This window comes from Oenanthe melanoleuca, chromosome 1A (assembly GCF_029582105.1).
Source record: "Oenanthe melanoleuca isolate GR-GAL-2019-014 chromosome 1A, OMel1.0, whole genome shotgun sequence".
NCBI classification, from domain to species: domain Eukaryota; kingdom Metazoa; phylum Chordata; class Aves; order Passeriformes; family Muscicapidae; genus Oenanthe; species Oenanthe melanoleuca.
The window spans coordinates 63,683,748-63,710,506 of record NC_079334.1 but is presented as its reverse complement, the minus strand read 5'-3'; the positions used below and the strand labels follow the sequence as shown (position 1 = coordinate 63,710,506).

At 43.5% G+C, this 26,759-nt stretch overlaps 1 protein-coding gene across 2 annotated transcripts in view; it reads left to right on the top strand.

Moving 5' to 3' along the window:
* The first annotated feature begins 16,412 nt into the window (after positions 1-16,412).
* CAMK1D (calcium/calmodulin dependent protein kinase ID) overlaps positions 16,413-26,759 on the top strand; it is an 81,684-nt gene continuing 71,337 nt past the window's right edge. For both annotated transcript variants that reach the window (XM_056515699.1, XM_056515691.1), the window contains exon 1: positions 16,413-16,481. In XM_056515699.1, coding sequence (XP_056371674.1) covers positions 16,474-16,481 — 8 coding nt within the window. In that variant the 5' untranslated portion in view covers positions 16,413-16,473. The remainder of the gene's footprint in view (positions 16,482-26,759) is intronic.

The following is a 26,759-nucleotide window of genomic DNA, read 5'->3' as shown; positions in this document are numbered from 1 at the left end:
AGGGATCCTCTTTATCTAACAGCACATTTAATCATCCTGAATCCTTAGAAATTATTTAAAATATGCTTTAATCTTAAAAAAATGCATTGATATTGTAAAATGTGTAACAGTCCTCATTTCAAGGGCATTCACCTGGACAGGTTTCTGTGTTAGAAATCCATGAGTATTACACCAAAGAAGTCAGGCTGTGGGTGAGATTTCTTGAGATGGGAGCAGATGGTCCTGCTGAGGGACAGGGAAACAGACCCTTCTTCATCAACCCTGGGCCATGATTTGAAGCTCAGTGAGTAAAATGCCTCTTGATTTCAGCTGCTGGCCTCACTCCCTGCTGTGGATGGACATTTCATCCTCAACACCACTCACCCTGTTTATAAAATGATGAAAAGTAAATCCTGTTTGGAATGGAGGATTAATGTAGTCAAGGGATTGCTTTGAGCAGACAGAGTGTGCACATATCTGTCTCGTTTCATACTGCAAACCATCCCCACAATGTCTGAGTAATGCACCAGCTGGATGAGGAATTGCCAGTTTCTGGCAAATTCAACAGAGGTGTTAAGCACTTTGCTTTTGGGGTTATAAAACACAGGTTACACACATTCCTGCTTGAAGTTTGGTAGCTAATTTTAGATTTCTCTGGAAGTTCTTTTCAGTATTTTTTTTGTGGGCAACTTGGGCAAGCAAGGAGACGTTTAAGTCTTGGAAGGGTTTAGCAGTATTTGATGGAGAGTTATGTTCTTGCTTTTTTCTGACCATCTTTAGAAATGCTTTTCATAGCTGACATCCTCAGCAGATGTACCCAGGTGAAGTCTAGAACTAGGAAGGATCAGGCACAGCTGGTGGACTCATCCTGGGAGGCAGCTGACAGAGTTATTTTCAGAAAGCAGATTCCTTCCTTCAGGCTTCTGCAAGGATGGGGAAGTTTTCAAAAGGAGCTGTGCTCTGTGCTGGGTCAGCACATCCTCAGGTTGCTCTGCTTCTGCCTTGCTCCCAGCTGGCAAATCCCTCTCAGTGGGTGCTGAGAAAGGTCTCAGATCCTTTTCAGGCTGAAGTCCCTTTGCTGGGTGAATGTTTCCACTTTCAAGGGACACTTTTACTTTAATCAACTGAAAGTTGAGTTCCTTTGGGCCATTAGGCATCTGTGTTCTTCCTCCCAAGAGACAGTTACTTTGGCCAAAAAAAAAAAGAGATGGAAGTTGTTTATCTGCAGAGCTCTTTAGCCAAGTCCCACCTTCAAATTGTAGAATTGTTATTTGGAAGGAAAAGGAAACCCTGAGAGCCAGGCTAGGATGCAGATTGCCTTCATGTGTTCCAAGGCCTGAGGAAATGATCTACAGAGGGAGCTGGGAGCCTGAGAGCAGCCCTCTCAAAATGCTGGATGGAGGTGTGCACAGAAATGGACAGAGGCAGTGCTGGGGCTCCTGTCCCTCACTGAGCTCAGGGATCTACCTCTGGGCAGTGCATCACAGCCTCTGCTCCCCCAGGAGCCCTGCTGTCCCTGCTGGGGTGGGTATCCAGCTGAGAGGGGCTTCCTGCTCGTGGTTGTGACCTCCCTTCCTTTTGAGACTCCTGGCAGCTCACAGGTCCCAATTACTTGGTGGCTTTGCCCCTAGAGAGCCTCTTGGTCTTGGGTGATTGCACCCCTTCCTAGTGACAGTGGCACCAGGAGTGCAGGATTCAGGGGTCAGGAGGAGCAATAGGTAAGATGGGAATAGGCTAAGAAGGTTCTTAAAAACACAAATGAAAGTATCACATCCAGAGAATAGGCAATGAATAGTGCAGAGATGTGCCCAGCCAAAAACACGGACTAGGAAATGAGGGAATGAAAAAGGCCAGAGAGGAAGAGATTGCACTCACTGAAACTGCATGTTTGTGGCTCTTCCCTTCTCTTTATTTCATTCCTGATTGCTCCCCTGAGCAGGGTCTCACAGACAGCACAAATGGAAACACAGGGCTTTGTAAACTGTGACCTGCTGTCACCAACAGCGTGGCTGGTGCAAGCAGCAGCCAGAGAGGACTTTTGTGAGTGAGACAGCTGCCACAGGGAGGAAAGAGCTTTCCACCTTCAGGTGAGCTTCTGACAGAGTAAATGGATGGGGTGGGGGGGGGGGGGGTGTGAAAGCAGCTCAAAGCAGAGGAGAAAATAAGGCATAGAAATAAAAGCAGAAATGCAGACAAAGCAGGGGACACTGGGTAACAATTAGACTAATGTGAGATTGTTTTAACTGTTCACACTGTGTGATTAAGTACTGTGAAATTTGACAGCTCTGGTTATCTGCTCAGAAGTGCATTTATGTCCATCAAAAGCAAAATCACATTTTAGAAACACAGGCTCACCTGCCCCACCTATATCTGGTATGGAGTTTGCAAAGCACAGTTCAACAGTCTGTTAATCAAAATGATAACAGTGAGTTGTGTCTGAGCTGAGCACATGCATGACTGATGCAATATTAACTGCTCAGATTTTGTACATTGCATTTCAACAGTGTGACTTCACTGGTATTATAGGCCTGGTTTGAGGCCACTGAAACCTGTCTGACCCCTGGGGAATCTGCTTGGCTCCTTTATTATGGTGTCACCAGAACCAGCTCAGAGGTCTGACACCAGCTCTGTGTGTGGACCAGCTCAGGTGTGAAAAAAGACACGAGATTTGGTTATTTTATCCTCTAAATATCTGCAGGTGTGTGTCCTTGGGGTAAGAACTGACACTTTCCTGCCCATTCCAAATGGCTGCTTCCACTTGGTTTTACCTTTCAGAAAGACAAATAAGGTGTCAGAGGACATTCCTTGATGTCTGGGGTCTCTGGAGGTTCCTGGCTGGTTTCTTGGCAGTAAGTTTGTGCCTCTCAATGTGCCCAGTAGTTGGTGTGAAGCCACACATGGAAGCCCAAATGTATTTTGGGCATTGGATTCATGTTTGTTTTCCCCTAAACATTTCCAAAGTATTTTTCACAGTGTTTGCTGGTAGTTTGGTGCCAGCCTGAGCATGTTTTCAAGCTAACTTGGAAATCCTCAAAATTTCTTAAACAAATTCCATTGGCTTTGCAAACTTTGGTTTTCAGTCCGAGGTCAAAGGTGGATTTTTTTTTTAAGTGTGAAAACAGCATTTCCAGGCATACTTCATAGCTATGTGAGTGGGGAGAAATGTACAATTTTCTATGTGCTAGGTTTGAAGTTCATGATTTCATAATGAAAAAAGGCTGAAGTTAGAAGACTAATGGAAACTCAGAGCCACAGCATTAACTCAGCAGGTAGCTTCCTCCCTCTTACCATCCTATTGAGAGCACACAAATGCCCTCCTGGCTGGAGGAAATAATTATTTCCATCAAATATGTTGTTATTTTAAAATCCCACCAGAACACAGAGTAACTGATAATGCAGTAATTCACAAGTTGAAGTATAACTAGATGGATAGAGCAATAAAACAGGGCAAAAGGACTGGGACAGGATGCTGGACAGGTTGGTACTTTGATGCAGTTTGGATTTGAACTTCAAGGGGCACTGTGCAGGAGAGTGTGACACATGAGAAGACACATGATTGATAAGGACCTGTGCAATTCTAGGTTCTAAGCTAAAGCACAAATTAGGAATTGTATAGAAACATCTGTGCCTGCATTTGTGTTGCATTCAGAATTGAGACATTCTGTAAATTTTATTCCAAATCCAGCTCTTGAGAGATCACCAGATGATAAGACCCGTGGGAATGTGTACATTCATCTAGAAGTGAACTTCTAACCTCATCAGTTTGTGATGCTAATCACATCACCAGCTACTTTCCCAGCATTTTCTACTTGTTGTGCTCAGCGTCTATGAAGCAGATACACTTGCAATTTGTGACAAGGCATTGGATTTATTGATGCCACAGAAAGATGAGGTAATGATAAAAAAGAAAGGGCTGATGACTGTTTCATGATGTATCATAAATGAATGCAACACTCCAATTAAGCAGACAATAGGCAGGAGTGAATGCTATAAAATCACACCCTTTGCTTTGTAACTCCTGGGTTTTTTTTTTCTGGGAGAAGCCAGGCATTGTGTCGCCTCAAAGGCTGAGCTGGAGAAAACCTTCTCCCCACACACAAGCTCCATCCAGATCAAAACTGTGAAACAAAATGTAGTTGGTGTCCTAGGAGTCCACCAGCATCATCCTGAAAAGTTGTATTGGCAGATGATGCTCTTTAAGCAGGATACAGCTTTCATTAATTCAGCTTTATTCATGGGGAGCAACACAGCTTTTAGCACAGCAGAGAAGGGGATGTTACCAGAATGCCCTGTGTCCATCATCACTAACTCTGCATTTAGTACCATTTATTTTAGTCTTCATCTAATAGCTACCTTTCATTCTAAATACCTTGAATTAATTAGATGTATTGCTTAGGAAAAAATGAGTCACCACGTGTGACTTGTATGTGTGACTTGGCTGCATAAAACATTAGAAATCTATAGAACAGTAGTTTATATGCCAGTTGGTTAGAAAACATTTTCTTGAATGCCATGAAGCAACCCACTTTTTCATACTGATTTCTTCTTAATGGCAGGAATGAAAACAAGGAATTTAAAAGAGAAATTTTTCTATCAATGTCCTTTGAAGTACATTTATTAACTCCTTCTTTCCTGTATTTTTATTCCCATTTCTGCTTCATCATGACTTGCAAAAAGTCAGTGGGCAGTGGTAAAACCTAGCTAGAGTAATGGAAAAATAACCACATGTCATTGCAATATTGCTCTTTAGCCCTACTGCTCCCACAGCTAGACATGCATTTATTTTACATGAAGGATTTGCTGTCTTTTAACACTAATTGCTGCTTATGACATTAATATTGTGCTTGTTGCTGTCTGAAATATTGGTGTTGTTAACCTCCAAGCCCTGTTGCAGGACAGTGCCACGGTGACATATTTTAAAACATAAATTCTTCCTGCAGTGGTTATTAGGGATTTAAAGCCATGGAAAGATTCCAGTCTTCCAGCCCTTCAGTGCCTATATCACCCTTAAAAATCTTTTAGATATATATTTTTAATATATTTAGTGTCTGAAGATGCCCAGGAGGAAGTCTGAAATCACTTTGATGCTTAGTTACTGTAAGAAGTTACTTGCATCATATGGTACCTAATCATCTTTAGAAGTCTGCTCCTTGGCTACTGAGTGTTTTTAAAAATTACACTTCCATGCCATAAGAAAAGAGGGAATTGCTGCTTATAGTCCTCTTCTGGGCAAGTGGCTGCACTTCTGGTTTAAGAGCTGGTTTAAACTCCTCTGTTTCCTCTCCAAAGGCACTGTGGGGGCATTTGTGAATCCAGGTTTCTCTCTCCTAAAAATAGAACCCTATACATAGGGTCCCTATGCTCCACACTGATACAGGTAGCAGGAATAAATGAACTTCACTATTTAATTTTTAATTAGACCCCCTTTATTATATCCTTTTGTAAAACTGGGGAGATTAAGCTTCTCAAACTTATTCTCACCTGGTTAAAACCCAATTAGCTGTTATACACAAGCAAAATGCATCCTTATTAACAAGGATTTCTGCTAATTATATTGTTCTGGTTAAATGACTTTTCTCCCATTTGATGTATTGAGTCCAAGTCTACTTTGGACTCTACAGTGATGCTGCCAAGAAGTGAATCCAGCCAAGTGAGACCCCCAGCAGTCTTGCCTGATTAAAGATTGCAAGATTTGGCCCAGCTGAATTGTTCCATTTTTAATTCTCCCCATTGCTGGAAGGGTTTTTTCCTGTTCTCTTCCTCTGCTTCTTTCCTGAAGACCACATGCAAAGCAAACCAAATAGCACTGGAAATAGAAGTTGGTTTTTTTTCCCTAGGATCTGGGAAGACTAAAAAAAAGCCAGGCTTGAACATCAGCAGCCTTGCAATGGCAGGTTCAGTTCTGGAGAGCTGGAGCTGTGTTCTCCTCTCTTTTACCAGCTGTGCAGTGCTGGGACTGCCAGGAGTCCCACTGCTTTCTCACAAGTGTCAGGAGAGGTGGATCTGCCTTTGAGTTTGGTTTTCTATGCTCTGTGACTGAGGGCAGTAACTCATAATGAACATGGAGTGGCAAGGTCTGTCCTGTGAGATCAATCCCCCTCCATGCAGAGCTTCCCCTTACTCTGTTATGGTACAGGGTGTCTGTGACTCACCCAGGGGCTATTGGCACTTCCCACAGGAGCTGGGGGAGCAGTCTTCTGTGTAGGAGTGTCCTAATGCAGTGATGATGAAATGTGCCAACCTGCCTAGCCTCTTACTTATCCCTCTGCCTCAATAAATAAAATAAATTGGCTTCCCAGTAGCCTGGTGGGGAGGAGGGGGTTTTCTGACAGGTTGCTGCTGATGAGTTTGTCACGTGGCTTGTCCCAGCAGAACGAGTATTGAGTCAGAGGCACTGCCTGGGTGCCAGCTGAGGATTGCCCAGGAGCCCCAGGGCTGAGCTCCAGCACCCCAGGCTGCCAGGCTTCCCTCTACCTGGACAGGTAGCCCTGGCCAGCCAGCTGGGCAGGGTGCAGGCAAGCACCCCCAATGCACAGTACAAATACATCAAGACCTGATCAAAGCTCAAACCCACACCTGCTAGGAGATGCAAAGGGGTTTTACTGTACCCCCTGCACACACAGGGTCTCCAGCCCATTTTGGAGGCCATCTGCTGCTCCTCACTGCAGGAGACACCTGCAGCAGGGCAAGTGTGACATGCTGGCCACTGGCATGGCACTGAGGAACTGTAATCTGCTTTAATTGTCACATGCACACCCAGTCTGATGAGACTCAATCAAAGCTTGTGATTTTCTAAGCTGCCCAGCAGCAATCAGCAGAGATGAGCATGCAGAGGACGACTCAGCTTCGTTGGGCGACAAGAAATTTATGTTCAGGATGTCATTTGTGCTTGGTTGCCCACTTTCTTTTCTGCTTCTCTTGTGGAGAAAGTGTGGTTTTGAGGTGTAAACCACTTTGGATGTGGCTGTAGAGCATAGCCCTGCTTCCTGCTGTGACCCAAAGTGTCTTTTTGGTTACACCAGTGTTTTCTGAGCACATAAACCATCTCTCCCTTTGTGCTGTTACTTGTCTTTATCATCAGCAGTTCAGTTCCACCTCACCCATATGTATAAGCTTTTAGGTTAACCCAAAAAATAAAAATGCTATAGAAGTCACAGCTGGGAGTCCCAGCTCTGTCACATCTGGGTGACAGCTACATTTGTACTTCATATGGTGGAATGAAATACCTGGCTTTGTTATAACTTTCAACTCTGTGCTTGTCTGAATAGGCATTTTTCCATGCTCCTGTGTAACTTACCTATGCAGGTGTGTGGGTGTTAGAGCATTCACCCTTCATTAGTATGTATTCAAACCAGTGAAGGAGATAACAGCAGACAACAACACCCCTGTGTCTGTGTCAAATGGGTATTTCACGGATGGCAGGGCTTTCTTTTCAGAGGTGGAGTGTCTGCTGCCAGGTTTCAGATAGAACTGAGTCTGTGTGCACACACTGCACTCATCTGAGAGCCAGGAGGCCACACTAAGTGTTACACCAGTTATTCAGCTCTTCATTCACTGGAAACTAATAAGATCTTCTCATTTTGTGAGGCAACGAACAAGGATAGTTGCTCTGACTGCAGCCAGATCACCCTTCCAAGAGTGTCAATCTTCCCATTTCTCTCAGGTTTTGCCAGCAGAGTCTGTTTTTACATTTGTGAAACACCTCCAGAGCAACCCAGCTCAGCCCAGGAGCTGCTCACCACGTTTACCTGCACGTGGCTCCTCAGTCTCCCAGGCAAGGCAGTGGGAATCATCCCTAATTACTGGCTGCACATGTAAATCCACACTCCACACTGCAGAAACAGGGCTGCTGCCAAGAACTAAAGGATGGTACACTGGTTTTGTCTGAGATAAATCCTTGCAGACACTGCTTTTATCTTTTTCACCTTTAATTATTAATTAATCATTAATATTTGTTTTGATGTGTTTTATATTAAACAGCCTGGAGGCTTCTGCTCAAGCTTTGCAAGCCTTTTTGATCACTGCCGGTTGGGATACTGATTGGAAATCATCATTCTCATGGTTTAGTTTGCTTCCTGTGGAAGTGAGGGATATTCCTGAAATGTCACTGACATTTCCAGAAGGTTATTTGGACCTAATCTCCCCACTAGAGTTGCAAGTTTTAGTAATGAAAGAGCCAGAGCTTCAATTTCTTTCCCTTGAATTGCTGCTGAGCAGTATTCACCTGAAAATGCTTGAGACAAGTGAGCACAAGGTCAGCACCTAACTCCAGGTGTGTGATCCAGGAATCACTCATGGTTATCCTCAAAGTACCTAAATTAGTGCATTATGTTCATGGGGTGTTATAAAGTTCCACCAGTGCCTGGTGAAAACCCATGAATCTGCACTGAAAATGTTTTCAGCTTTTGTCTGAGCTCTAGTGTGATCTCACTAGGAAGTATAAAGGGCAGGGATCAGAAATTTCAAGGTGTATGTGAGTAGGTTTTGTCACAGCCAGTTAGTGCTACAGCTGATTAACTATACAGCTCAGGTTTCCACCTGTGGAATGTCTCCAGCTTGAGTTTATCACTGCAAAATCTCATGAGAACATTTTATGCTCATGGTGCATAAGGCTGGGATTTGCTATAGAGGACATGCAGTGCTAGGGAAGAAAGACCATTGAAATGGATGGAAATTTGTCTGGGTCTTCACTCCTGGGTAACAGAAGGTTATAGAGGTGATGGGTAGGATCTGGAAAATGAGATGGAAAGAGGTCAAGTTGTGTAATCATGAGACAAGTTGTCCTGATGCCTCTCTGTCCTTTCTCCTCCATGTGGGCCCCAGAGGTGGCAGCTGCACTGACAGCAGAATCACTCAGCATCCTGCTAGGACACTGGATCAGGACAGATCCCATCCTGACCCACTGCTTTGCATGCAGAATATTACATGCCTAATTGAAGTGTTAAAGTGTAAAAAAACTAAACTGGAAGCCATGTTAATTCTAAAATCATCACTATCTTCTAAGGCTTATCTTCTAAGAAGTAGGTCTTTTGGTGGGCATCCCTCTCCTGAATTTTGACTGTTCCTACTTCCTCCAGGCACTTGCTCTGAGCCACTTGCTGCCTACTACCAACACTGGAGCTTTTTGTCAGTCTCCTCTTCAGTCACAGCTGAGGGAAGGTTATGAAGTGACTCATCCCTCCATGTTTACCTTTGTGTACCATCTTCTAGGGCATCCAGGGTCTTTTCCTCTAGCTGGTTTCCCAAAGCAGACCAAATTAACCTGACAGAAGCATAGAGAACTTTAAAAATATTAGTAAAGACAATAATTTCCTTCCTGTGTTGTGAGCAGCCTGTGTTTCAAAGCCCCCATGTGACCCCAAAGTTCAACTCCTTGTCCTTCCAGCCACAGAGATGTAACTAATTTGGCCAGGCAGCCAACATATGGGCACTGAACCATCTGGCTGAGTGCTGGAATTAGCTGTCCCTGCCCAGTTGTTAGATCAAGCAAGGCAAGATGTGTAATGTGGGTGGGAACAAAAGGTATCACAGTGGAGGGAGATCAGAGGAGGTCAAAAAACACCGTCTGGAGTGGGGATGTAGCACCATTTCTACACTGCAGCTCATAAAAATGAGCTCTCTTTTATTTTTAATGCAAGAGAATATTTCGTACTGAATCCAGAAAACCTCCTCCAGCTCTTTGCAATAGGCAAATTAAGGATATAACTCCAAAAAATGCCAACAATCGAAGTGTAGCAGGACAGAAAAACCAGATGTTTTGGATGTGCAGACTCTGTAGAGCCACCTTTGCTGAGCCACTGACATCTGCCTGGTTGTGTTCACATCTCTGCTCTGTGTCTGAGCTGAGGCTCTCTAAGCTGTGCATTATTTGCATTTGTGTTTGTGGGTGAGAGAGGGGGAGACTGCTGCCCTGAGATGGTGGGCAAAAAAATAGGAAAAAGAAAAGAATGCCCCTTCTGCAGCCACAGAAGCTGTCACCACTGCTGGACCATGTTCTTGTTGGCTGTGGTGGGAGGACACTGTGGGGGATATGAGGTAGCAGAAATTAATCTCAGGGTCGTTAAACCTTCCACCTTCCTTCTAAAGCTGTCTGCAGGGGTGCCCATTTCAGGGGAAGGTGGTTGACTTGGTGACATCAGTCTGGAGCCTCTCACAATTTGGACCCTGGAAAATCAACTGGGCGTGTATGATGTGAGGCACCACACTCTGCTCCCTCCCATTTCCCAAAATCAGCAGTGGTGTGGCCAGCAGGAGCAGGCAGTGGCTGTCCCTCTGTGCTCTGCAGCTCCAGTCCTGGGGTCAGTTTTGGGCCCCTCACACCAGAGTGGTACTGAGGTAAGGCAGTGCCAGTCCCACACACAGCATCAGTGTTGGGATGTTTTTGGGAGCAGGAATGGTGGGCACAGCTCTGCTGCAGCCAGCCAGCCATTTCCAGGACAGCCACCAGTGTCCTTCCCCATACCAACCCCTGCCATCTCATTCTGACCCATTCCCCTCTTAGCAGAGTTGCCACAGTTTCTCCTTGAGATCAGCGGCTTATTCCCATTCATCCTCACATCCTCTGAGCCATCGTGAAGATTTTTGGTAGTTTTCTTGCAAGTGGAAAGCAATCTGATCTGATCACTGCCTGTGAACATGAGACCTATCCTATCCTATCCTATCCTATCCTATCCTATCCTATCCTATCCTATCCTATCCTATCCTATCCTATCCTATCCTATCCTATCCTATCCTATCCTATCCTATCCATCATCCTATCAGTTGAAATTATTGACTCATTTCAACAAATAAGCTGAGCAGAGGCAAGTTTGCAGTGCCCTCCCCTGAAACTGTGATTTCAACACTTCCCTTGGCCAGCTGGTGAATTCATCAACCCTCATGCTGCTGGTAAAACTCTGTCCAGGGTACATGTGGGAATAATGGAACATTGATTCTCAAAGACATTTGGTTACTGAAAGCCACAAATCCTTACAGACTCACGCTTTGTTAGTTCTGGCTTTTGCAAAATTATTTGTGCTGTCTTGTGGCATTTTACCCATGACACGTGCTGGTCGTGGAGGTGCAGCTTTAAATGTCACGTCTTGCAAATGTAACACTGACTTGGAAAGAGTTGTTGGGGGGGGCTGCCCTATTTAAGCATTTCTCATGTTTGCCCAAGGTTTTTGTATGGTATTCCTCCAACTGATCCTGGTTTTTAGTGTTAAATATGATAGATGTTAATATAAGTGATTCAATTGTGGTTTGTAGCTGGGATGCCCACCTGCTTTCCTGGCAGATCAGCAGCCAAAGCAACAGCAAAATCTGGGTTTTCTGCTTTCATCTGTGCAGTGCAACCCCTCTAATTAATGATCCATGGCAGCACCCAGCAGGTTTAATGCCAGCTCTGTGGCCTCTGGGATGGTCAGGAACCAGCAGAGATCTACAGAAAGCTCAGTTATTAAAGGATTTTGTTTCCCTCATTGTACATCAACTTCCAAATTTTAATCCCTTGCTTCTTAAAAGTAATCTCCAGCCAAAGCCCATGAAATATATTGATTTTTTTTTTTTTTTTTTTTTTTTTTTTTTTTTTTTTTTTTTTTTTTTTGCAAACATCCAGTTGAGTACTGTCCATCAGAGTTAGGTCTGGACCTGTGGGGGCTTGTGCACTTCTGGCGGCAGTGAGAAGGACATGGTGTCTGTGCCAGCCAGGGCCAAGGGAGGATTTGAGCACCACTGGGGTGCCCTGCCATGTGCTCAGCACCACTCCATGCTGCAGCACAGCCCATTTGGCATGGTGGGAACTGGTGAGCAGGGCCAAATGTCACTAATGGTCATGTCAGGTCTTGTTTGGGGCTGTGTTTCAGCCCCTTTGGAGGTGGATGTTTCTGTATTTCCGCAGTAGTAGTCAGGGAAAAGTGACAATATCAGTGCTCTCATTCAGTGAGTCCACAGAAGCAAAGTCTGTGTTTGGGGCTCTGCTGCAGATTAAGAACTCTTTTGTCAGCCCTTGTTTGCACAGCTGCCATGCCCAGAAACCTCACCTGAAGTCTTTGGTTGCCCAGTTCATTTTGCTTCTTTAAATCTTGGCTGGCCACGTGTTAAAATATTGCTCAAGTGCAACATTGCCTTCATGCATTTGTATCATTGACACCTTTGGAAAAGCCCATGGCAGAATCACAGACTGAAAGTCTAGAGGGGAAGCTTGATAATTTTGCAGGGTTGCATTGAGCCCCAAGGTTTGTGTCTGCCTGAGGCACAGAATCCAACCCAGACCTGCTCTGAACAGGGGGAATCCATCCTTTCTTTACATAGTTTCATAGTTTCTTTCTTATCCTAAAATTTTCATTGTTTCTTAACAGGTTTAATCTCTCTTTATGTTTCTTTTTGTACTCTTAAATCCCCTTGATTGTCACTCCTAGATTTATTTTCCTCTTCTTTTTCCCATGGATTGCAGCATCATATGAGACTTGTAAGGTGGAAAGTCCACATTAGGATGTGGGAGATGCAAGTAGCACATGGGGTTTGCCAGGGTGGAGGGGGAGTATCAGGAAAAATATCAAATGTGATGAAAGGGTGGCAGGGCAATTTTCCTTAGTTCATATCAATTTATGTAACTGGATCTATTGTGCTTTAAGCAAGTCCATGCTTTGATGTTCACTTTCAGGGCTCTTTTTCTTTCTTTGGAAACAAGTAATGGGAACTGCTGTCACACCAGCCCATTTCCATGTCCCCACTGCTACAGCCCTAATATTGCACTGTTACATACCCTAAAAGCATCAATGAGCTGCTTTGTGCAGAATTAATCAGGCAGATTTATCTATTGCAGGGTGGGAGCCACATGTTGGGAAGGGAGGAGTCTGGAGAGAGAGGACAGAAGGAAGAAAAGGTCTGCAGAGAAGTGGGGTTAAGATTCTCTCATAGAGATAGGAAGGAGAAGGAATTGAAATAATATGGCCCATTGATTAAGATATTACTCTGGGATTGAGAAATCTTAGCCCTCTCTGCTCCATTCTCTCTAGTGATTATAGCAAAACTTGTAGTTTTTCTGCACAATGCTTCCCCTTCTGCAAAGTGAGAGCAGCACCTTTTGAAATAATAAAATCCTGTCAGGGTTTGAGTAGATCAGACAGTCCAGTGAGTATTTCTGCAGGGCTGCATGCAGGCATTTGGAGGCTTAGCAGAATGAATCCTCTGAACCTCTGAGACTCACTTGGTGCTCCTAGAAGGGGATAAAAGTGGAGTTAATTAACCCATCCCCAAATCCCTCCTGATCTGCCACCAGCAAGGGGCTGCCACTTCACAGTGCTTTCCTTGGCTCTCCATTCACCCAAGCATCCCTGCAAACCAGGAGTGTCTGCCTCTTACTCACATCTGGCACTGCTGCTCTGCTTGTAGTGCTGCTCTGCTTGCACAGGAGTGGGACAAATTTGCTCCATCCCCATTGGACTTTTTGGTACCAGCAAAACATTGTAAGGATGCCACACCTGCTTGCCCAAACCCCAGAGTGTTATTGTAATGAACATTGTTAATCATTGAAGGATTAATTATTGTGTGTCAGGGCTGTAAGTGATTGTGGGCTCGTGCTTTAAAGGGAAGAAAGCAGCACATGGATTTGTGTGTGAATTTATGGAGTGAGTGGCAGAGGAGCTGCTGTTGGCACCAGTGATCTCTGCTGGGAGCCCCATGGCTGCTCTGGTCCAGCTCCAGCAACACAGCCCCCAGATTTGTCTTAATTGTGGGCTTCACCCCAAGTAATCTCCATGGTGTTGATTTTTAAACTTTGAAATTCATTTTCCTTTTAATAGCTTGTCATTTGAGAGTTCCTCTGAGCAGACAAATGCTGTGCAGGACAAGCTGCTTTATTTGAAGGTGTGTGATGTGCACTTTGCCAGGGATATTAAACACTGCATAACACCACAACTGAGGCCTTGCTGGTCTTGGGGAGCCTGGGACAAAAAAAGGGGACAAAAATGCCTCCTGCCCTCTCACTGTGCCCCTGGGGTGCAGCAGCAGCAGCAGTTGGGGTGCTGATATGTACAGACACCACCTCCCAAAGGGACAAGGTGCTCCAAATGCCATCATCCCTCTGAGGATGCTCTTTGTGTCCTTTGGGGGTGATTCAGCTCCTTCAGCTGCCTTCTCCCAAATTACACTTCATATTTGCTGTCTTCCCACTTGCTCACATCCTGCTCTTGATTTCAGAGGGGGGCAGATGGGCTCAATACAGAGGACCCCATAGGGCCAGGACTAAACCTTTTCTCCCTTTCTGTGTAGCACTGAGCAGGTTAATCTGCCCTCCCTCTGAGAGCACAGGGCACAGTGAATATTTGGTTTGCAAATCAGGGAGGGGAGAGGGTCTTGCTGAGCCCCAGTGCTCAGCCTTGCATCTCTGATGAGCTCTTTCCTGGCCTCTCCCTCCCTGGCTGTTCTGTGTGGGTGACCATGTGTGAGGCTGCTTTGGGGAACCTCTGAGGTTCTCCAAAAACAGAAATGCAAAGCATTAGGGTGTGCATGGGGAAAACCATACCACAGACTAAACTGGAGGCTTTAAGCATTGTGGCAGATTGATTGTGTTAAACTGCCATCATCGTGGTGGTAGGAGGAGTACAAATGATCTTGTGAATGTGTGTGGTACATAAAGGAAAATGGATAAAAAAATACAGTAATTTTCATTAAAAATAACAAGTTGCTTGAAATGTCATTTCTAACACACCTTCAACTAATTAACTAAACAAGGCAAACCTGCCCTTGTCCTAACTAACCCTTAAGGGACCAGCCACTAGACCTGCACAACACATAAATGTTTCCAAACATTTGCTGTGTAAAGCCAAATGGGAGGTGCATTGGTTTCCTGCTGCAAATATTAAGAATTTAATTTGTGATGCAATTTACCTGGAAATTTTGCTAAAGTATCATGGGATTTTCCAGCCATTTAGGTAGAATGAGCCAAGTCATGTGTTTGTTGCTCTAACATCCTGCAGTGTATTACATTTGAGTTTGCTTATTGTTGACATTAAATTTCCTGTGTGTAAAAGTCCTTGCATGAACACAGCTTTTGATGACTAATTAGGGCATAAATTCAGGTCACTCATAATATTTCCAGTGAATTCAGAGGAAACTGAATTAGTCTGCACGCTTACAGGAAAGATCCTGCTGGGCACGAGGGACCTTCTGCTCTCCACGTCATCACACAGGTGTTAGGACACTTGTGACCATAGAGGATAAGGTCCTGACACATGATTAAGCTTCTTAATTAAGCTACTTGAACCTAGAAACATGTAGAGAGTTTTGCATTTGCTGACAATGCATGTTTACTTTCCTTCTGAACATACCCATCTGTTGTTTAATGAGTGGCCTCTTCTTAGAATTTTCCATCTTTCTCTTGCTTTTAAAATATTGTCTGGAATTGGTGTAAATAGTGTTCTGCCCTGGCTTGTGCTGGGGTAGTCTCTTCAGGGTTTGCACAAGTTAAATACATCCTTTGCAAATTATTTGTAAACATTTAGGGAACAAGCCCATAGAGGCATTGCTGAAGTAGCTAATTAGATGTGTGTTTATAGAGATGATTTTTCCCTTTACTAGTGTTTTGGCAAGAGGCTTGGTGGGAATGGTGAGGATGTAGAAGAGCCATGAAGACTCTTGCAGCTGTTGCACACAGTGCTTAATAATGCTGCAGGGAAATTCGGGCACCAAGACCAGGATTAACATCAGAGCAGCACAAATTTGGTGGAAGGAATGTGGGGCTGTCATATGGCTGCAGATTCCCTGTGCCAGCCTCTTCTCAGGGTCAGGTCTCTGCTTCCCCCCTGCCAGCCTGCACCCTGCCTCTGTCACTCCCTTGCACCCTGCAGCAAAGCTGTCCTGAGAATTCAGCCTCCAGCCAAGCATCTCCACTCATCTGACACAGGCACTGTAAACCTCTAATGCCTCAGATACTTAACTGGTACACATTTTGGCTTCAGAGATGATTGAAAGAATTATTTTATTTTCTGAATAATACTGGTATTCTGGGCTGTGAAACACTTTGGATTGCTTGCTTTTGTTGAAAGGGCCTTAAAGCTCATCTGGTTCCTATTCCCCTGCCTTGGGCAGGGACACTTTCCATTACACCAGGCTGTTCACAGCCCTGCCCAACCTGGCTTTGGACACTTCCAGGGATGAGGCATCTGCAACTTCCTTGGGCAACCTGTGCCAGTGCCTCACCACCTTCACAGTAAAGAAGTGTGTCTAATCAAAATCTAGTGTGTCCTAGTGTCTAATCCAAATCTACCCTCTTTCAGTTAAAAGCCATTATCCCTTGTTCCATCACTACAAGTCCTTGCAAAAAGCTTATGATGTTGAAAAAAAAATACATGTATTATGTAAGTAAAAATAGCTTTATGTTTTGCAGCCATGGGAAAAAAAATTAAAATCGCTATTTCATCCTATCTTATCTTGTATTTTTTCAGGATCAAGCATGAAAATATAGTTGCTCTGGAAGACATCTATGAGAGCCCTAACCATTTATATTTGGTCATGCAGCTGTAAGTACTGAACCTAATGAAGTTTTTATATAAAAGTTGCCAATTCCTCTTGTTCTGGTTTTGCTCTTTAACCCAAAAGATGAGATATGTAAGAGGTATTTGTCTTGTGTGCTACAGACTGTGAAATCCCCAGAGGGAGGTCAAAAACAGATCTCTAGCTGTGATGTTCTGCGTTGTTGTAAAATTGGGAATTAAATTGTTTTGTGACTAGTCTCACCCAAATCAAACCAGACTGGTTTTGTGAGATCACATTAAAAAAAGAGCAGAACAGACAGACAGGGCAGGAGAGTAAATTACAGCTGAGAAAAACCAGATGTGCCATAGGGAAGCCTGGAGCATCTGACAGAGGCAGCTCTGGGGTTAAACACCTCAGGGGAAGCCCTTGGGGAAAATACTGGTTCCTTGTCTGCTGGTAAGGTCCAGGCATGGTGATATCCTCAGAAATTGTTGTGCTGATATTGTGGGGAGAATAGCATCCTGTAAATTTTTAGTATGTTTTTGTAGCCCTACATTTCAGTTCAGAGTGCTGCACAGGAACATCAGTGTTGTACAAATTCCAACAAGCCAGCTGGATTGTGGGAAGTACCAATTTTGTGATAAGTTGATTTACAAATTCTTAGTTTTGTTTAATCTCTTTATAAAAATAAAGAGATATTATTTCTCTATATTATTAGTTTGTTTAATGTACTGTAACCATCACTTTTATAAAATCCTTGCATCCAGATATTTGGGTTATCTAAAATGTAGCTCTGTAATGAGAGGTGACACTGATTATATCTTGGTATAAATTTTTACTTGCTCAGAATTCAACATTTACTAGGGAATTATGCTTTCTGTTACAGCTGTGCTTGTAAACTCAGCCAATTAATTTTCCAAAGGCCAAGCACTGAGCTGTTCCAGGGGGACAGAGGCTCACTGGTGCCCAGTGGGGTGAGATGCCCAGCTGAAGCCATCAGCAGAGTGTGGGGTGGCAGCTCCAAGCAGTCCCAGCCCAACAAAGAGCTGTGCCTTGTGTTACCAGATGGACCAAGAGCACTAAACTGAATGTAGGGAATAATCTTTCTGCACTTTTTTGAGAAAGTGCTGTGTTATCTCAAGGTGAAGAGGACAAGAAGGCCAGGTACTCACCTCATCTCTTTGGCTGTTGCATGAAGGATGGTGCAGCCTCTGCACTGATTCTGAGTTTTCATCAGTAGTTAGGCTTGGGATCAATTGGGATAAATTGGTGGCAATGCTGCAAAGTCCAGGAGGCTCAAAATCCATTTTGCATGCCCCTTTCATGCATTCCTGTTTGGGAGAAGGCATGTATGGATAATGTCTTGTTTCCAAGGTAACACCAACTTGTTGATACAATGGCTGTGAACCATTGCACAGTGTGAAGTATCTTTTTGTTTACATTTCTGCCTTGATTATTATTAGATTCCTTGTGGGTTTTTCAGCTTGTCATTTTTGTGTATTTCTCCTAAACAATTTCTCCTAATTTTGCCTATCTTTAAAACTTGGGTTCTGTGTAGCAGAAGGGGTTCTGATCAAGCAGTTTTGAGAATGCCCCATTTAAATTGAGAAAAAAATAAAGAAAAAAAATTTGGGCCACTCAAAGATCAGTATCATGAGCACAACAAATCTTAAATCCATGTGCCCTTCTCCCTGGGTCATTGCTTGCTAAGTGGACTCCAGCTAATACTTCCCAAGGATTATTTTGTGGTGTGGACAGCATTTTCATTACCAACCTTTCAAGAATTCCTTGCTATGATGTGGAAAATTCACGTTACAGTCCCTGAGCATCTCGCAGCACCTCTGTGGGAGAAGGTTTTTGAAGGCAGACCAAGCCTCTCTGTTTATGTTTGCCCTTGAGTGCATCCTTTTACATGAAAGCCATGCTTGTTAGCAGGACAGCTTGAAGGATAAATGTCACACCTCATTTATTCTGTCAAAGATATGGGCAAGTAAAGGTCTCAGTGTCCATGCTGGAGTTGGAAAGAAGGGAGGTGAAGAGGCAGCTGTCCATGTCTGCTTGACACTTAATTTGTTCCTGCCAGTCCCCCTGGGAGCACGTCCCAGGGTTACATAGCTGCTGGTGAATCTGCCTTGTGTGTTTCCCAGCATGTTCATGGGGAAATAAGATCTCTGGCTTTGGTTTCACCACCTTGTTCTCACATGTACTGTATACAAGCCATCACAGAACTGTTCAAACTGACACAATCCTCTTAGTGAAAGGTAGACCAGGAGTCCAGGTTGGAGATTCCTGGATTTGACAACTCAGAATTTCATGTGTCAAGGGGTTGTACTGTTCCTTAGAAAGGGCTGGGCTATTTTTTCTTTATTTCTTTTCCCAAAATGCAAGATATTCCAACCCAGTGCCTCTAAGTTCAGCAAGGTTGTGGACAACTCCTTGCTGTCTTTCACACCCAGCAGTAAAACTCAGCTTTGGTGTGAGATGGTTTCTGGTGCAGCTGCAAAGCCAAATACAAATGTAGACAATCACTGCCTCTCCTGTGATGCCTCTGCCAAAATTTTGCAGGCACTACAAAAAATACTGTAGAACATTTTTCATATTTCCATGAGGGTGATGTGTTTTCCAACCAAGAGAAAATCTGCTTCTTCCCAAGCTTGAATTTCCTATAGTGCCATTAAGACCTTAACGGCACATGCAACAAAGACAAAAACTAAAATGAGACTCTGGAAGTTTCATTCATTCTAGATGCTGCTTGAGATTTCCCCAGAGGATATTGTAGAAGACAGGGGGAAATAAATTGCTTTCAGAAATAGTTTTATAGAGCTATTTTGGTGTAATAGTAAGCTCTGTTAATGAGAAGTTGTAGGATTTTTGGTTGCTGTTGGTGCCATTTGGTGAGAATTACCCTACTGATCTGCCTTGTTTCACCTGACAGTATAGGGAAAGATCTTGATAACCAATTGTGGTTGGTAATGTCAGATACTAATGTTCCATTAGCATAATCAGCCTCTTTGGGTATTGATGATTCATTTTCTGCATGCTGGAAAATCATGCATAAAAGTGGATTTACATAAACACATGGAATCTTAGAATCATTTAGGTTGGAAAAGACCTCAAAGATCATCAAGTCCAACCATTAACCCTTCACTAGAAATCCCACCATGTCCCCAAGTGCCACATCTACACATCTATGTACCTCCAGAGATGGAGATTCCACCACTTCCCTGTACAATCTGTTCCTGTGCTTGACAACCCTTTAAGTGAAGAAATTCTTCCTAATAATCCAATCTAAACATCTTTTCTGTCTGAGTTCTGCGGGTCCATTTGCAAACACTGTTTCTGTCTGTGCTGCCTGGGTAGATCAGAGCAGATTTCCAAGGCTTGACTGATTTCATCTCTATTGTTCACCTGCATTGAAGTGTGAAACAGCAGAGTTTGGTTTCCCTGAGGCTTTTGTGTAATCTGTACTAGTCAAAGCCACAGGATCTGGGGTTGTTGCTTCTCCAGAAGAATATGGGACCATGTTAAAAATAGATTGAGAGAGTAATTTCCCTTTTCTCCTTTATTCATCCATATTTGCTTAAATTATGTAGGAACTTAATATTTTTGCTACCTCTACTCTTCTGTCAAAGTTGGTTGAAGCTCACCCAATGGGTCAGAAATTGCTAAGGGCTGGCAAGTTGGGATGGAGAGTCACTGCCTCACTGCCTATGGAAAATAGGCTAAAAATGGGTCTAAAAGGCACTTCCAAAACATATGGAGCAGTCCAGGGTAGTGTGTAGCTAGCTAAGTAATGGTCAAAGGTGAAGACCCACCTCTGAGTTTCATTGCAATTTTTTTTCAGAGTCAAGAATATTGACAAATCCAGAGGAATTCCTATCAGTACTAGGATCTAGGTAAAGAAAGTGAAAACCCTGGTGTCTGTCTGGTATAGTGTTCCACCTCTTTGGGGCACCTGTGATCTGATCCCCCTGGCAGGACTGCTTTACCTAAATCCTGTCAGCTGCTGTTTCTGGTTCTCCAAAGAAACCAGAGTATTCCCTGTGCGATGTCTTTTGAGCTGTTGGTGTCTCTGTTGAGAACAAGTTTTTAGGGTGAGCATCCTGTTTGACCCAACCTGAAGTACTTTTCCTTACCTTTACAAAAAAGCCCAGCCTAAGCTGAGCCAAAACCCCCAACCCTAAGTTTTCCCAGCTTGGTCTCTTAACTCTGGTGAATTATTCAGATGATTTCTGTCACAGAAAAGTTGAGATGACAGAGGCTCCTTCCTGCTGTGTGCAAGTCACGCACTGAGGAGAGCTCTGCCCACAAGTTTTCAGGCTCAGAATCCCAGTGCTCCTGCTGTTATCAGCTCTACCCTGCCAGACACAAGCACCTTAGAACCCTGCAATGCCTTGGGAGGCAGCTCAAACAGGCAGGTACTCACCAGTGGTAAAACCTGCACAAGTTTTTGTTATTACCAGAACCACTCTGCTTGTGATTTTGCCTTTCAACTGTATGTTTTGCTAATAAGTAAGCAGAGACCACTCTGCTTGTGATTTTGCCTTTCAAGTGTATGTTTTGCTAGTAAGTAAGCAGAGTGCTAAGCTGTGATTAAGTGCTGAATTGGCTTTGTTTTTTGAAAGCCCAGTGCCTGAGTGCACTCCGAGAGCAGCCGAGCATGAGCTGTGTATGTAAATGACATTTCAATGAAAATATTCAGCCTCCAAGAAAAACAGCAGACAATGGAAGGAAGTGTTGTGTTTGCCAGGTTCCTTACAGAGTCTAGCAAGGGCAAAACAGCGATCTGCACGCCAAGCCAGTATCACATCAGGATGCTAATTAAAGCAAAACACAGATCTGCTTTGCCACATTCCTTAGGTGAGGCTTATTCCCCTACTTGGGGGGGTTTTGTGTAAGCTTTATGCAAAAGACAGAAGGAAATCTCTCTGCATTCACAGTGGAATCTATATCATAGAACCAAAGAATGAATTTGGTTGGAAGGGACTTTAAAGACCATCCAGTTCCAACCCTCTGCCCTGGGCAGGGACACCTTACACTAGACCAGGTTTCTCAAAGCCCCATCTAACCTGGCCTTAAAGATTCCCAGGGATGAGACATCCACAACTTTTCTGGTCAGCCTGTTCCAGGGCCTTACCAATGGATAATAAAAGCATATTGGGTTCTTCAGGAGCAGAAAGGTAGCAGTTATTAATCCAGGATCAATTTAACATCTTTTCCTTTATGGAATAAAAGATTATTCCATCAGTTGTGTTACACTGGTCAGTGCTAAATACGAAGGAGGATCTCTCCTTTTCCAGTGGCAGAGGGATTATAAGGAGAGTAGAAAAGATGAATGTCAGGGTAGAGATTGGGGCATGGGCAAATTTAATGGTAATAGATTAACAGACCACAGGTTGACCAGAGAATGGCTTTTAGACACCTGTAATTGTGTGGATTCTGTGTGACCCTGAAAGTGTGAGTGTGCTCATTGGCTAGTCCTAGCTGCCCTCAGCACTTTTCATTTTTCTTCTTGTGTTTTTTTTCTGGCTGTGGCAGAGTTTTGCTGACTCCTAGTCCCCATGTCTCCTCCAAACACAGCACCTTTCCTGAGCAGCAGTCCTGTTGCTTCCTTGTGCTTCAGCTGTGGCTAGGACCAGGCATTTTCATCTCAACAGAGGAATGGTGAGAGTCTCCTTCACCTTGGAGACTACAAAAACTTTCTCATTATGACTTCCAAAACCACTTAGAATATTCTGTCACCTTCAACAGCCATAGACAATTGTCAACATCCTTGTTCCAAACATTGCACTTGTTATTGTTACCTTAGTCAAAACATCCCAGTAAGGACTTATTAGCAAGGCAACAGTAATGGTTTGGGGTTGTTTTTTTCAATTGAAGTGACATGCTACTTCTGATGGAGGGTGATTATCTTTTTTCCCTGTAGCCTTTAGAATAAAGAGGTAATGGAGAAAAATTTTCTCATTTTCATTGAACAGACAGCATTATAACATTGTTTGCTTTTACAGAAATGTGAACAGTTCAGATGAAAATTGATTTTTTTTTTCTTTTAAGGTACCTATTGTTGCAAAGCCTCTGTTATCTATAAAGAAAATGATGTTTGGCCAAAATTCAAAATAAAACTTGTTCTAATATATCTTTAAAATTACAGAAAGATTTGAAGGTCTCACAAATCTGCTTGTTTTCCTATGCTGGTGATTACAATAAACAAGTACTTTCTGAGAGTTACTTGGTGCAATGTCTACTCACCAGCAAGGGCTGGTACCAAATCCTTAGGATGACAGTATGTGCCTTGATTGTTGTTTTTTTTTTAATAGCAATAGGTTTTGGCAGCATCAGCTTGAGTTCCTCCTTCAGCCCTGCAGCAGCTGCTGCTGAGTCTCCATTTAGGGTTCTCTTGAAGCTGGGCATGGGGGTGTATGTGCCTGTGTAGCTTGGTCTGGAACAGGCAATTGATGGGGCAGCAGTACATACCTGCCAGTAATCCTGTATAATATCACTGCTTCCCTGAGAGCAGGAGTGAGGCTTTTCTCTCCAAACAGCAGGAAGGTGGCTATTTACAGCCCTAGCAATTTTCTTTCAATTTTGTTGGCTTTGGATAAGCATCTCCTTCCTTTCATGCTTTGCCCAGAAGTTTCATTGCTGGTTACTTGATGTTCACGTAGTCACTGAATGAGTCTTTTAGATTTAGTTCTGCTTCTCTCAGCTCCTGGTAATTTACACTGTGGTGCACCAAAGTCAATTAAATAGCTGGTGTTTAATTCAGATGGAAGGGGCTATGCAGCAAGGCATATAATAAATGTTAAATCTGTATATGCCACAGTGTGAGAATTCATTATGATACAGTGGGATCTCTCTCAGGCATGATGTGGAGTCATTCTGATTAAATGGTTACACTCATTTAAACAGAAAAGGCCTTTCATAACAACCTGCAAAGCTCTGAAGTGAAATAACACAGAGTTGAATCAAGATGCAGAATGAACGTGGGCGTTCCCAGATCCATTCTTTTGCATGGAAAACATTATCAAAGGTTTACTTCTGGGGGAAGTTGTACAGGCTGTGGTGAAGGGGACAGTAGGAGGCTGAAGAGTGTTACATGTGACTGTGTTCCAGAAGACATTCCATGATTTTGTGGCAGAAAAAAGGCTCCATTTCCCAAACATGCTCATGTTTGAGCTCCAGCCTATGTTCTAGGTTGTACAGCCAGGTAGGTGACTCTGGTCAAGAGTCTGTAAGTGATTCCAGAGTCAGTGCTGGGCTAACTTGCACCTGCACTTGCATTGAATTGTAGCAGGTGATGATGGAACATTATCATCCCATTCATATCCACACTGAAAGAAAAGATCTCCCACTACAGACTTTGTCTGTATTGCCCCAAAAACTCTACATAGAGTGTATTTTCAAAGCCAGGTTGATTTATATAGATTTCTGTGGTTGGCTGGGAGGTCAAGGCTTTAAACAGGAGAGTGTAAAATCTAGAATTTTTAGTGGAAATACAGGTTGCTGTTTGAAACCCTGACACGACTTCATTTTGCAGTACTGTGGTTACCTCCTCTTACAGAAACTATTTTCATAGGAGTGCAGAAGTACTTGCCATAGGTTTCTGTTTTAAACATTCTCCCTGGAAAATTATTCAGTGGAAAATGAATGTGGAGGATTTTGTAGATTTCTTTTTCTTTTTTCTTTTTTTTTTTTTTTTTCCCTGAAAACAGTGGTTAGGTCTACTGCAGCCAAACTTTTACTTTTTTAAGCATTTTATAGAAAAAGAAAATACTGTTGCTGTTGAAGCCTTTCATTGATGCATTTATAGAACATGTGCTCATTTCATTCTGATTCATGCCACATGGTTATATCTTAGCCTGTAAAAACCATTTTTTTCCCCTTAAATTGGAGGAAAAGTGTGTTCAGAGACCCAAATATTTATGTCATCTTTTCCCTTCTCCAAGACAAAATTCCCATTTGGGGCTGTGTGATCCTGGCTTTAGCTGTAAAAGGCTTTCTCTGCTGGTTCTGAAGATGGTTTGGAGGAGTTTGGTGTTTATTCTGTCTGATTATTCTGTTGGCAAGGAGCATTTAACCACTCTGTAATTGTATTTTCTTCATTGCTCATTGATGATACTCTAAGGAGCACAGATATCTTTGAGTGAGACGTAGAGGAGCCTTTAAATGTCCAGATGTCCCTGAGAAGATACAATTCTCTAAAATGAATTGTAAAGAAAGAGTCAGAAATACAGTTCAAAATCCACTGAAAGAAAGCTGAGATTTTTAAGACCTACATTAGCATAAACAGAGGCAGCATTATTAAAAACTGGGCTTGGCAGCTATAATATGAAAAATCAGGTAGAAAATTAAAATTCATGCAACTATTTTTCTCTGCCTTTTTGTCATGAAAAATTTTCTGTGAGCTACAGAAAAGGGGTTTTTCCTTTAGCATAAAACAGAGCTAAGCATCCATTCTGCCATGACTGTGCTGCTCTTGTCATGATGGTGATGTCAGATACACTCAGTCCTAAAGTGCATGGTCACCCTGCTGCAAAACATTACCCAGTGTCATGGGACAGGAGAGGTGTAACCATAATTAAGCAATGCTGAGCAGAGAAGAGAGAAATTACCTTGCTCTGATTGCTCTCCAGGAGCAATATATCTGCAGGAATATTTATCTCCCTGCAGCCCAAGGTCTTTCCCGTCCATTAAGGCTTGTTTTCCTGTAAGCAGGACCACTTTCTAAGTGCTTCTGACATTTTGCTTCTTGGGGCTGAAAACTCCCTGCCAGAAACTTTAAAATCTTCTCTTTTCAGATGGTTTTGAAGGTGGATTTGCTGTAGAGGGGTTTTGCTTCCCATTGGTGCTGTCCTGCCTTGTGTGAAGGGTGGCAAGGGAAATGTAGATTAGCTCTCTGTCACTGAAGTTTGTGTCACTGGATGAAATGTATTTTTAAAGGCAAATTTCTTAGAGAAAAGCATTTTATTTTGCACTCTTCCTCCACAGTTTAACATGGTTGCAGCTGGAATCCCTTTCCTTGCTATTGACATGTAACCACAGCCAGGAGAGCCACAGCAGCTCCTAGAAACAGCAAGTGGGAACATTTTGGGGAAAGAGCATTCCTCTGATGTGTATGGGCATTTATTTTACAGTGGAATGGGAGTGAGGAGTGCTTGTGATGTGCAGGAGTGCTCATGCCTACAGACAGGATTGCTGCTGGAAGCACTTCACACCAAGATGGAGAGAGGTGCTTTTGAACAGTGTCTCCTTTAATCCTGGTCCCACCTGGGCTTAATTAACTAAAGAAATGTGCTACTACCTTCATGGCTGTGTATGTTTGAAAGTTTAAAGCAAAAAGGCAACAGTTTGTACAACGCCATGGGTAAAAAAAAGAGTGGGAAGGAAAGGGAAAAAAAACCTGATGAGCTGCTGTCTGTTCTTGGCTGAAGGTCTAGAGCTTCTCCCTGGCCTGAATTTCTTTGCAGCATGCTGTGAAGTGTGGCCAGGTGATAGTCATATAATAGATTTTCCCCTGTGGCTGAGCTTTCCTGAGCACATGCCTGCTCTCTGCCCACTCCACTTGGCATGTGTCTCCATCCCAGGGGTTCTTCCTGCACCAGGTGTTTTGCTAAGGTTTCCCTGGTCACACAGGTGGACACACTGCTCCCCAAAACTGCAGCAGCATGGTGTGCAGAGACATTGGAAGCTTTTCTTGTTACTTGTCTCATGTTGTGCTCTGGGTCACCTAAAGCCAGTCTGTAGATACAAACCCTTGGTGATGGTGGGAGGCAGGCACAGGTGTATTTTATTGCTTGGTGTGTGACAGGAAAGGCAAATGGCATAAAGGTGTGGCTCTGCCATCATGAAGGACCACTGCAAACCCCTGTGGGCCCTTAATGAGTCAGGAAGGGTTGTTTGGCTCTAAATCCTGGTTTGTGGCTACTGGCACAGCCCCTGGAGCAGAGGCTCCCAGTGCAACCCCAGGGACAGTGACAGAGGAGGCAGCTCATGGCTCTGAAGAGGAGGAGGGAAAGCAGAAGCTGAGCCATATGGAAGAGAAGGTAGAAGCAGACACAGCATCTCAGTGGTAGGTGCTCATTAGGCTGTCTCTGATGTGCTGGGAAGACTGAGTTTATCCTGCTAAAAGAATTCTAATGCTCTTCTCTAAGCTAAAAAATGTAGCAGAGTAGGTAAAGGACAGGTCTTTTCATCTATGGAAAAATATTCTAGCCTGTTCACCAGCAATGTGTAACAGGAACCAGTGGCTGCTGCACTGGAGGTCTTGTGAGGATGTTTTTTGTGGTTAGGATCTGAAAATCTGGAGTTCTTTTCTTGCTCTG